The sequence below is a fragment of the Pseudophryne corroboree genome, chromosome 11 (assembly GCF_028390025.1).
Source record: "Pseudophryne corroboree isolate aPseCor3 chromosome 11, aPseCor3.hap2, whole genome shotgun sequence".
NCBI classification, from domain to species: Eukaryota; Metazoa; Chordata; class Amphibia; order Anura; family Myobatrachidae; genus Pseudophryne; species Pseudophryne corroboree.
The window spans coordinates 148280205-148292881 of record NC_086454.1 but is presented as its reverse complement, the minus strand read 5'-3'; the positions used below and the strand labels follow the sequence as shown (position 1 = coordinate 148292881).

Genomic DNA, 12677 nt, shown 5'->3' with positions numbered 1-12677 from the left:
AAACAGGGGCACGCTGCCTGCCGCTACGTGTAAACAGGGGCACGCTGCCTGCCGCTACGTGTAAACAGGGGCACGCTGCCTGCCGCTACGTGTAAACAGGGGCACGCTGCCTGCCGCTACGTGTAAACAGGGGCACGCTGCCTGCCGCTACGTGTAAACAGGGGCACGCTGCCTGCCGCTACGTGTAAACAGGGGGACGCTGCCTGCCGCTACGTGTAACAAGGGGGACGCTGCCTGCCGCTACGTGTAACAAGGGGGACGCTGCCTGCCGCTACGTGTAACAAGGGGGACGCTGCCTGCCGCTACGTGTAACAAGGGGGACGCTGCCTGCCGCTACGTGTAACAAGGGGGACGCTGTCTGCCGCTACGTGTAACAAGGGGGACGCTGTCTGCCGCTACGTGTAACAAGGGGGACGCTGTCTGCCGCTACGTGTAACAAGGGGGACGCTGTCTGCCGCTACGTGTAACAAGGGGGACGCTGTCTGCCGCTACGTGTAACAAGGGGGACGCTGTCTGCCGCTACGTGTAACAAGGGGGACGCTGTCTGCCGCTACGTGTAACAAGGGGGACGCTGTCTGCCGCTACGTGTAACAAGGGGGACGCTGTCTGCCGCTACGTGTAACAAGGGGGACGCTGTCTGCCGCTACGTGTAACAAGGGGGACGCTGTCTGCCGCTACGTGTAACAAGGGGGACGCTGTCTGCCGCTACGTGTAACAAGGGGGACGCGGTCTGCCGCTACGTGTAACAAGGGGGACGCGGTCTGCCGCTACGTGTAACAAGGGGGACGCGGTCTGCCGCTACGTGTAACAAGGGGGACGCGGTCTGCCGCTACGTGTAACAAGGGGGACGCGGTCTGCCGCTACGTGTAACAAGGGGGACGCTGTCTGCCGCTATGTGTAACAAGGGGGACGCTGTCTGCCGCTATGTGTAACAAGGGGAATCTGTCCGCTGTAAGGTGTAAAAGGGTCTCTACCTGGTGTAGTGGTGCTACTGTGCGGCATAATTTGAAGAATGGAGACTACTGTGCACAGTTTTATGAATTGGTATTATTTTGTGGCCACACCACTTCCCCACGAAGCCACGCCACTATGTATTTTTGCGCGCTCCTACGGCGCGCACTGCCCCTATTTTGCTTGCAGGGGTGGGGCTCCGATGCAGTTTCTTGCACACAGTGCTAAAATGTCTAGTTACGGCACTGATGCTAGGTATCTATTTCTCTAGCCCTGAGCAGGTCCCCCTCACCAAATCCTCTACAGGGGTGAGGGGGTGGACTTGGATGGGATGTGTGGGGGGGGAAGGGGGGGGGGGGGGCGGCCCAAAGCATTTTGTCGCACCTGGGCCCACCGCTCGCTAGTTCCGCCACTGGCAGTGCCGCTGTGTTTCACTGAGCCGCCAGTGCACGGCACACACTGCACAGCACTCCGCTCGTCTATCTTCTATAAGCCTGCCCTCAAGACTCCTGTGAAGCTAGTCAATGTGAGCCTGGGGTGGGCTTATAGAAGACAGACAAGCTGAGTGCCGTGTCCAATGCAACGCCAGCTCAAATGAAACACAGCGGAGCTACTGATCCCCGGGTAAGGCACCAGCACCTACAGTATGTTACATGTATGTTTACATCTGTTCACACAACACCCATGTCAAAGTGTGGTTTGCACTGCAGCCCATGGGCAGCAGCCACCACTGTTATCTCCACATAATGAAGCAGGATGGCCAAGATTTGGATCTCCCCATCTGTAACACATAAAACAGAAGACCGTGAATTTGCAAGCACTATTAGTCACTCACTTGGCAATCTGTCGATAGTCCTCACGATTTTCTCTTCCTACTTCAATGGCTGTCTCACATAACTCTCTGCACTGATTGTAATTCCCTTGTTCAAAATATACAGCTGAATAATAAGGAGTGCAAACAATAGGTCAGTGACACATTAGAAAGATCTATATCTGATATAAAAGACTTCTGTGGCAGATGAAAGCAAAACTTTACAGACTCCATGCAAGTTAGAACGTACCTGCCTGATTTGTAATATAGGCCATGTTAGTTGGATCAAGTTCCCTGGCCTGTCCGTAATGTTTCAGAGCCGTATCAAAATCTCTCTTCTTGTAAGCTTCATTGCCTAGCTCTTTCTCCTTCTGAGCCTGAGGGAAACAAAATAGTTTATTCCATTTCTCTTCGTCAAATATCTGGGGCTTAACACTGTCAATAAGGCTACCATTCTGGAGATCCCATAATTCCAAGGTTTATCATCACATATTGAATATGGTGACTGCACAAGTAGAGCGTAATCATTAAGTAATCCCCTCAATGACATGGCTAATAGTTACAACTACATCCAGACTACAGGGGATTTTGCAAGTACAAGCAGTAGAGGAAGCACAGTAGAGTCTCTGCCTGGAATGTAGTAGTTTATTTTGACAAGAGAACCGACTTCGGTAATTTTGCAGCTAAAAATAATGACAATTTATTTTCCCTTTAAGAAGATAAAAATAAGATTTTACTCACCGGTAAATCTATTTCTCGTAGTCCGTAGTGGATGCTGGGGACTCCGTAAGGACCATGGGGAATAGACGGGCTCCGCAGGAGACTGGGCACTCTATAAGAAAGATTTAGTACTATCTGGTGAGCACTGGCTCCTCCCTCTATGCCCCTCCTCCAGACCTCAGTTAGGATACTGTGCCCGGAAGAGCTGACACAATAAGGAAGGATTTTGAATCCCGGGTAAGACTCATACCAGCCACACCAATCACACCGTATAACTCGTGATACTATACCCAGTTAACAGTATGAAATATAACTGAGCCTCTCAATAGATGGCTCAACAATAACCCTTTAGTTAGGCAATAACTATATACAAGTATTGCAGACACTCCGCACTTGGGACGGGCGCCCAGCATCCACTACGGACTACGAGAAATAGATTTACCGGTGAGTAAAATCTTATTTTCTCTAACGTCCTAGTGGATGCTGGGGACTCCGTAAGGACCATGGGGATTATACCAAAGCTCCCAAACGGGCGGGAGAGTGCGGATGACTCTGCAGCACCGAATGAGAGAACTCAAGGTCCTCCTCAGCCAGGGTATCAAATTTGTAGAATTTTGCAAACGTGTTTGCCCCTGACCAAGTTGCAGCTCGGCAAAGTTGTAAAGCCGAGACCCCTCGGGCAGCCGCCCAAGATGAGCCCACCTTCCGTGTGGAATGGGCTTTTACAGATTTAGGCTGCGGTAAGCCTACCGCAGAATGCGCCAGCTGAATAGTGCTACAAATCCAGCGCGCAATAGACTGCTTAGAAGCAGGAGCACCTATCTTCTTGGGTGCATACAGGACAAAAAGCGAGTCAGTCTTTCTGACTCCAGCCGTCCTGGAAACAAAGTTTCAGGGCCCTGACTACATCCAGTAACTTGGAATCCTCCAAGTCCCCAGTAGCCGCAGGCACCACAATAGGTTGGTTCAAGTGAAAAGCAGATACCACCTTAGGGAGAAACTGGGGACGAGTCCTCAATTCTGCCCTATCCATATGAAAAATCAGAGAAGGGCTTTTACAAGACAAAGCCGCCAATTCTGACACACGCCTGGCCGAAGCCAAGGCCAATAACATGACCACTTTCCACGTGAGATATTTCAGATCCACAGTTTTTAGTGGTTCAAACCAATGTGATTTTAGGAAACTCAACACCACATTGAGATCCCAAGGTGCCACGGGAGGCACAAAAGGGGGCTGAATATGAAGCACTCCCTTTACAAAAGTCTGAACTTCAGGCAGTGAAGCCAGTTCTTTCTGGAAGAAAATCGACAGGGCCGAAATCTGGACTTTAATGGAACCCAATTTCAGGCCCATAGTCACTCCCGACTGTAGGAAGTGTAGAAAGCGACCCAGCTGAAATTCCTCCGTTGGGGCCTTCTGAGCCTCACACCACGCAACATATCTTCGCCAAATACGGTGATAATGGTTCGCGGTTACTTCTTTCCTGGCTTTTATCAGTGTAGGAATGGCTTCCTCCGGAATGCCCTTTTCCTTTAGGATCCGGAATTCAACCGCCATGCCGTCAAACGCAGCCGCGGTAAGTCTTGGAACAGACAGGGCCCCTGCTGCAGCAGATCCTGTCTGAGCGGTAGAGGCCATGGGTCCTCTGATATCATTTCCTGAAGTTCCGGTTACCAAGCAAGCCCTTCTTGGCCAATCCGGAACCACGTTCTTACTCCTCGCCTTCTTATTATTCTCAGTACCTTTGGTATGGAGAGGCAGAGGAGGGAACACATAAACCGACTGGTACACCCACGGTGTCACTCTAGCGTCCACAGCTATCGCCTGAGGGTCCCTTGACCTGGCGCAATATCTCTTTAGCTTTTTGTTGAGGCGGGACGCCATCATGTCCACCTGTGGCCTTTCCCAACGGTTTACCAACAGTAGGAAGACTTCTGGATGAAGTCCCCACTCTCCCGGGTGTAGGTCGTGTCTGCTGAGGAAGTCTGCTTCCCAGTTGTCCACTCCCGGAATAAACACTGCTGACAGTGCTAGTACGTGATTTTCCGCCCATCGGAGAATCCTTGTGGCTTCTGCCATTGCCATCCTGCTTCTTGTGCCGCCCTGTCGGTTCACATGGGCGACTGCCGTGATGTTGTCTGACTGGATCAGTACCGGCTGGTTTTGAAGCAGGGGTCTTGCCTGACTTAGGGCATTGTAAATGGCCCTTAATTCCAGAATATTTATATGTAGGGAAGTCTCCTGACTTGACCATAGTCCTTGGAAGTTTCTTCCCTGTGTGACTGCTCCCCAGCCTCGAAGGCTGGCATCCGTGGTCACCAGGACCCAGTCCTGTATGCCGAATCTGCGGCCCTCTAGAAGATGAGCACTCTGCAGCCACCACAGTAGAGACACCCTGGTCCTTGGAGACAGGGTTATCATTTGATGCATCCGAAGATGCGATCCCGACCACTTGTCCAAGAGGTCCCACTGGAAGGTCCTCGCATGGAACCTGCCGAATGGAATTGCTTCGTATTAAGCCACCATTTTTCCCAGGACTCGTGTGCAACGATGCACCGATACCCGTTTTGGTTTTAGGAGGTCTCTGACTAGAGATGACAACTCCTTGGCTTTCTCCTGCGGGAGAAACACTTTTTTCAGTTCTGTGTCCAAAATCATCCCCAGGAACAGTAAGCGAGTGGAAGGAACCAGCTGTGACTTTGGAATGTTCAGAATCCAACCATGCTGTTGTAGCACCTCCTGAGATAGTGCTACTCCGACCAGTAACTGCTCCCTGGACCTCGCCTTTATAAGGAGATCGTCCAAGTATGGGATAATTAAAACTCCCTTTTTTCGAAGGAGTATCATCATTTCTGCCATTACCTTGGTAAACACCCTCGGTGCCGTGGACAGTCCAAACGGTAGTGTCTGGAATTGGTAATGGCAATCCTGTACCACAAATCTGAGGTACTCCTGGTGAGGAAGGTAAATAGGGACATGAAGGTAAGCATCCTTGATGTCCAGGGATACCATGTAATCCCCCTCGTCCAGGCTTGCAATAACCGCCCTGAGCGATTCCATCTTGAACTTGAATTTCTTTATGTAAGTGTTCAAGGATTTCAAATTTAAAATGCGTCTCACCGAACCGTCTGGTTTCGGCACCACAAACAGAGTGGAATAGTAGCCCCGGCCTTGTTGAAGTAGGGGTACCTTGACTATCACCTGCTGGGAATACAGCTTGTGAATGGCCTCTAGCACAGCCTCCCTGCCCGATGGAGTCGTCGGTAAGGCTGATTTGAGGAAACGGCGGGGGGGCGGCGCTTCGAATTCCAGCTTGTACCCCTGAGATACTACTTGAAGTATCCAGGGATCCACCCGTGAGCGAGCCCACTGATCGCTGAAATTTTTGAGGCGGCCCCCCACCGTACCTGGCTCCGCCTGTGGAGCCCCACCGTCATGCGGTTGATTTGGAAGAAGCGGGGGGAGGACTTTTGGTCCTGGGAACCGGCTGTGTGTTGCAGCTTTTTCCCCCTTCCTCTGCCTCTAGACAGAAAGGACCCGCCTTTTCCGCGCCTGTTTTTCTGGGGTCGAAAGGACTGTACCTGGTAATACGGTGCTTTCTTAGGCTGTGAGGGGACATGGGGCAAAAATGCAGACTTCCCAGCCGTTGCTGTGGAAACAAGGTCTGAGAGACCGTCCCCGAATAACTCCTCACCCTTATAAGGCAAAACTTCCATGTGCCTTTTAGAATCTGCATCTCCTGTCCACTGCCGAGTCCATAAGCCTCTCCTAGCAGAGATGGACAAATCACTTATTCTAGATGCCAGCCGGCAGATCTCCCTCTGTGCATCTCTCATGTATAAAGACCGAGTCTTTTATATGCTCTATGGTTAGCAATATAGTGTCTCTGTCTAGGGTGTCAATATTTTCCGACAGGGAATCTGACCAAGCAGCAGCAGCAGCACTGCACATCCAGGCTGAGGCAATAGCTGGTCTCAGTATAACACCAGTGTGTGTGTAAATAGAAAGCAGGAGGCTATCCTAAAATCTATCAGCAGGTTCCTTTAGGGCGGCCGTATCCGGAGACGGTAGTGCCACCTTTTTAGACAAACGTGTGAGCGCTTTATCCACCCTAGGGGGAGTTTCCCAACGTGACCTATCCTCTGGCGAGAAAGGGAACGCCATTAGTAATTTTTTTTGAAATCACCAATTTTTTATCGGGGAAAGCCCACGCTTCTTCACACACCTCATTCAATTCCTCAGATGGGGGAAAAACTATAGGTAGTTTTTTCTCTCCAAACATAATACCCTTCTTTGAGGTACCCGGGTTTATATCAGTAAGGTGTAATACCTCTTTCATTGCCTCAATCATGCCACAAATGGCCCTAGTGGACATTAAATTTGACTCATCGTCGTCGACACTTGCATCAGTATCCGTGTCGACATCTGTGTCTGCCATCTGAGGTAGTGGTCGTTTCAGGGCCCCTGACGGCCTTTGAATCGTCTGGGCAGGCACGAGCTGAGAAGCCGGCTGTCCCGCATTTGGCATGTCGTCAAATTTTTTATGTAAGGAGTCAACACTTGCACGTAATTCCTTCCATAAATCCATCCACTCAGGTGTCTGCCCCGCAGGGGGTGACATCACATTAATAGGCATCTGCTCCGCCTCCACATAAGTCTCCTCATCAAACATGTCGACACAGCCGTACCGACACACCGCACACACAGGGAATGCTCTTACAAGGAGACAGGACCCCACAAAAGCCCTTTGGGGAGACAGAGAGAGAAAGTATGCCAGCACACACCAGAGCGCTATAATAATACAGGGACTAACTGAATTATGACCCTTTATAGCTGCTTATTATATTAAACTGCGCCCAAATTTAGTGCCCCCCTCTCTTTTTTACCCTTTCCGTAGTGTAGACTGCAGGGGAGAGTCAGGGAGCTTCCTTCCAGCGGAACTGTGAGGGAATAATGGCGCCAGTGTGCTGAGGGAGAAGGCTCCGCCCCTTTTTCGGCGGCCTTTCTCCCGCTTTTTTCTGTAATTCTGGCAGGGTTAATTAACACATATATAGCCTCTGGGACTATATATTGTGGTTATTTTTGCCAGCCAAGGTGATATTATTGCTGCTCAGGGCGGCGCCCCCCCCCCCCCCCCCCCCAGCGCCCTGCACCCTCAGTGACCGGAGTGTGAAGTGTGTATGAGGAGCAATGGCGCACAGCTGCAGTGCTGTGCGCTACCTTGGTGAAGACTGATGTCGTCTTCTGCCGCCGATTTTCCGGACCATCTTTATGCTTCTGGCTCTGTAAGGGGGACGGCGGCGCGGCTCCGGGAACGAACACCAAGGACGAGTCCTGCGGTCGATCCCTCTGGAGCTAATGGTGTCCAGTAGCCTAAGAAGCCCAAGCTAGCTGCAAGCAGGTAGGTTCGCTTCTTCTCCCCTTAGTCCCACGATGCAGTGAGCCTGTTGCCAGCAGGTCTCACTGTAAAATAAAAAATAAGAATTTACTTACCGATAATTCTATTTCTCGGAGTCCGTAGTGGATGCTGGGGTTCCTGAAAGGACCATGGGGAATAGCGGCTCCGCAGGAGACAGGGCACAAAAAAGTAAAGCTTTTACCAGATCAGGTGGTGTGCACTGGCTCCTCCCCCTATGACCCTCCTCCAGACTCCAGTTAGGTACTGTGCCCGGACGAGCGTACACAATAAGGGAGGCAATTTGAATCCCGGGTAAGACTCATACCAGCCACACCAATCACACCGTACAACTTGTGATCTAAACCCAGTTAACAGTATGATAACAGAAAGAGCCTCTTAAAGATGGCTCCTTAACAATATAACCCGAATTTGTTAACAATAACTATGTACAGTATTGCAGATAATCCGCACTTGGGATGGGCGCCCAGCATCCACTACGGACTCCGAGAAATAGAATTATCGGTAAGTAAATTCTTATTTTCTCTATCGTCCTAAGTGGATGCTGGGGTTCCTGAAAGGACCATGGGGATTATACCAAAGCTCCCAAACGGGCGGGAGAGTGCGGATGACTCTGCAGCACCGAATGAGAGAATTCCAAGTCCTCTTTTGCCAGGGTATCAAATTTGTAGAATTTTACAAACGTGTTTTCCCCCGACCACGTAGCTGCTCGACAGAATTGTAATGCCGAGACCCCTCGGGCAGCCGCCCAAGATGAGCCCACCTTCCTTGTGGAATGGGCCTTAACAGATTTAGGCTGTGGCAGGCCTGCCACAGAATGAGCAAGTTGAATTGTGTTACAAATCCAACGAGCAATCGTCTGCTTAGAAGCAGGGGCACCCAACTTGTTGGGTGCATATAGTATCAACAGCGAGTCAGATTTTCTGACTTCAGCCGTCCTTGAAATGTATATTTTTAAGGCTCTGACAACGTCCAACAACTTGGAGTCCTCCAAGTCGCCAGTGGCCGCAGGCACCACAATAGGTTGGTTCAGGTGAAACGCTGATACCACCTTAGGGAGAAAATGCGGACGAGTCCTCAGTTCTGCCCTATCCGAATGGAAGATTAGATAAGGGCTTTTATAAGATAAAGCCGCCAATTTAGATACTCTCCTGGCGGAAGCCAGGGCCAGTAACATAGTCACTTTCCATGTGAGATATTTAAAATCCACCTTTTTCAATGGTTCAAACCAATGGGATTTGAGGAAATCTAAAACTACATTTAGATCCCACGGTGCCACCGGAGGCACCACAGGAGGCTGTATATGCAGTACTCCTTTAACAAAAGTCTGTACCTCAGGAACTGAGGCCAATTCTTTTTGGAAGAATATTGACAGGGCCGAAATTTGAACCTTAATAGATCTCAATTTGAGACCCATAGACAATCCTGATTGTAGGAAATGTAGGAAACGACCCAGTTGAAATTCCTCCGTCGGAACACTCCGATCCTCGCACCACGCGACATATTTTCGCCAAATGCGGTGATAATGTTTCGCGGTGACTTCCTTCCTTGCCTTAATCAAGGTAGGAATGACTTCTTCTGGAATGCCTTTCCCTTTTAGGATCTGGCGTTCAACCGCCATGCCGTCAAACGCAGCCGCGGTAAGTCTTGAAAGAGACAGGGACCCTGTTGTAGCAGGTCCCTTCTCAGAAGTAGAGGGCACGGGTCGTCCGTGACCAACTCTTGAAGTTCCGGGTACCAAGTCCTTCTTGGCCAATCCGGAGCCACTAGTATTGTTCTTACTCCTCCTCACCGTATAATCTTCAATACCTTTGGTATGAGAGGCAGAGGAGGAAACACATATACTGATTTGTACACCCAAGGTGTTACCAGTGCGTCCACAGCTATTGCCTGTGGATCTCTTGACCTGGCGCAATACTTGTCCAGTTTCTTGTTGAGGCGAGACGCCATCATGTCTACCATTGGTCTTTCCCAACAGTTTATTAGCATGTGGAAGACTTCTGGATGAAGACCCCCCTCTCCCGGGTGAATATCGTGTCTGCTGAGGAAGTCTGCTTCCCAGTTGTCCACGCCCGGGAAGAACACTGCTGACAGTGCTATTACGTGATTCTCCGCCCAGCGAAGAATCTTGGCAGCTTCTGCCATTGCACTCCTGCTTCTTGTGCCGCCCTGTCTGTTTACATGGGCGACCGCCGTGATGTTGTCCGACTGAATCAACACCGGTTTTCCTTGCAGGAGTGGTTCCGCCTGGCTTAGAGCATTTTAGATTGCTCTTAGTACCAGAATGTTTATGTGAAGAGACTTTTCCAGGTTCGTCCATACCCCCTGGAAGTTTCTTCCTTGTGTGACTGCTCCCCAACCTCTCAGGCTGGCGTCCGAGGTCACCAGGATCAAATCCTGTATGCCGAATCTGCGGCCCTCCAATAGATGAGCCTTTTGCAACCACCACAGAAGATATACCCTTGTCCTTGGCGACAGGGTTATTCGCAGGTGCATCTGAGGATGCGACCCTGACCATTTGTCCAACAGATCCCTTTGGAAAATTCTTGCATGGAATCTGCCGAATGGAATTGCTTCGTAAAAAGCCACCATTTTTCCCAGGACTCTTGTGCATTGATGTACAGACACCTTTCCTGGTTTTAGGAGGTTCCTGACAGGTCGGATAACTCCTTGGCTTTTTCCTCGGGAAGAAAAACCTTTTTCTGAACCGTGTCCAGAATCATCCCTAGGAACAGCAGACGTATCGTCGGAAAACAGCTGCGATTCTTGGAATATTTAGAATCCAGTCGTGCCGTCGAAGAACTACTTTAGATAGTGCTCTTCCGACCTCCAACTGTTCTCTGGAACTTGCCCTTTTTAGGTCGTGCAAGTAAGGGATAATTTAGATGCCTTTTTTCTTTGAAGAAACATCTTTTCGGCCATTACCTTGGTAAAAAGGCCCGGGGTGCCGTGGATAATTCAAACGGCATCGTCTGAAACTGATATTGACAGTTCTGTACCACGAACCAGAGGTACCCTTGATGAGAAGGACAAAATTTGGACATGGAGGTAATCCTTGATGTCCAGGGACACCATATAGTCCCCTTTTTTCCGGTTCGCTATCACTGCTCTGAGTGACTTTATCTCGATTTGAACCTTTTATGTAAGTGTTCAAAACATTTTAGATTTAGACTATGTGTCACCAAGCCGTCTGGCTTCAGTACCACAATATAGTGTGGAAAAATAATACCCTTTTCCTTGTCGTAGGAGGGGTACTTTGATTATCACCTGCTGGATATACAGCTTGTGAATTGTTTCCAATGCTGCCTCCCTGTCGGAGGGAGCCGTTGGTAAAGCAGACTTCAGGAACCTGCGAGGAGAAGATGTCTCGACTCTCCAATCTTTACCCCTGGGATAATACTCGTACGATCTAGGGGTCAACTTGCGAGTGATCCCACTGCGCCCTGAGACTCTTGAGACTACCCCCCCACCTTGAGTCCGCTTGCACGGCCCCAGCGTCATGCTGAGGACTTGGCAGACGCGGTGGAGGGCTTCTTTTCCTGGGAAAGGGCTGCCTGCTGCAGTCTACTTCCCTTACCTCTATGTCTGGGCAGATATGACTGGCCTTTTGCCTGCATGCCCTCATGGGAAAGGAAAGATTGAGGCTGAAAAGACGGTGTCTTTTTTAGCTGAGATGTAACTTGGGGTAAAAAAGGTTGGATTTCCCAGCTGTTGCTGTGGTCCCCAGGTCCGATGGACCGACCCCCAAATAACTCCTTCCCTTTATACAGCAATACTTCCATCTGCCGTATGGGATCTGTATCACCTGACCACTGTCGTGTCCCTGACATCTTCTGGGAGATATGGACAACGCACTTATCTTGATGCCAGAGAGCAAATATCCCTCTGTGCATCTCACATACATATATATAGAATGCATCCTATTAAATGCTCTACATGAATAAAATATTTTCAGTCAGGGAATCCGACCAAGCCAACCCAGCACTGCATCTCCAGGCTGATGGCGATCGCTGGTCGCAGTATAACCACCGTATGTGTGTATATACTTTTTAGGATATTTTTCCAGCTTCCTATCAGCTGGCTCCTTGAGGGCGGCCGTATCTGGAGACGGTAACGCCACTTGATAAGCGTGTGAGCGCCTTATCACCCTAAGGGGTGTTTCCCAACGTACCCTAATTTCTGGCGGGAAAGGGTATAACGCCAATATTTGCTATCGGGGTAACCCTACGCATCATCACACACTTCATTTTATTTAATCTGATTCAGGAAAAACTACAGGTAGTTTTTTCCACTCCCACATAATACCCTTTCTTGTGGTACTTGTAGTATCAGAAACACGTAACACCTCCTTCATTGCCCTTAACGTGTGGCCCTAATGAGAAATACGTTTGTTTATTCACCGTCGACACTGTATTCAGTGTCCGTGTCTGTGTCTGTGTCGACCGACTGAGGTAAATGGGCGTTTTTAAAACCCCTGACGGTGTTTCTGAGACGCCTGGACCGGTCCTAATAGATTGTCGGCCGTCTCATGTCGTCAACCGACCTTGCAGCGTGTTGACATTCTCACGTAATTCTCTAAATAAGCCATCCATTCCGGTGTCGACTCCCTAGAGAGTGACATCACCATTACAGGCAATTTCTCCGCCTCCTCACCAACATCGTCCTCATACATGTCGACACACACGTGCCGACACACAGCACACACACCGGGAATGCTCTGACAGAGGACAGGACCCACTAGCCCTTTGGGGAGACAGAGGGAGAGTCTGCCAGCACAC

At 50.0% G+C, this 12677-nt stretch overlaps 1 protein-coding gene across 1 annotated transcript in view; it reads right to left on the bottom strand.

Annotated features, from left to right (window-relative positions):
* Positions 1-12677, bottom strand: part of STIP1 (stress induced phosphoprotein 1) — a 189031-nt gene that overhangs the window by 123305 nt on the left and 53049 nt on the right. The window contains exons 6-7 of the mRNA XM_063944941.1: positions 2013-2139; positions 1787-1889 (exon numbers count right to left, since the gene is read on the bottom strand). Coding sequence (XP_063801011.1) covers positions 1787-1889; positions 2013-2139 — 230 coding nt within the window. The remainder of the gene's footprint in view (positions 1-1786; positions 1890-2012; positions 2140-12677) is intronic.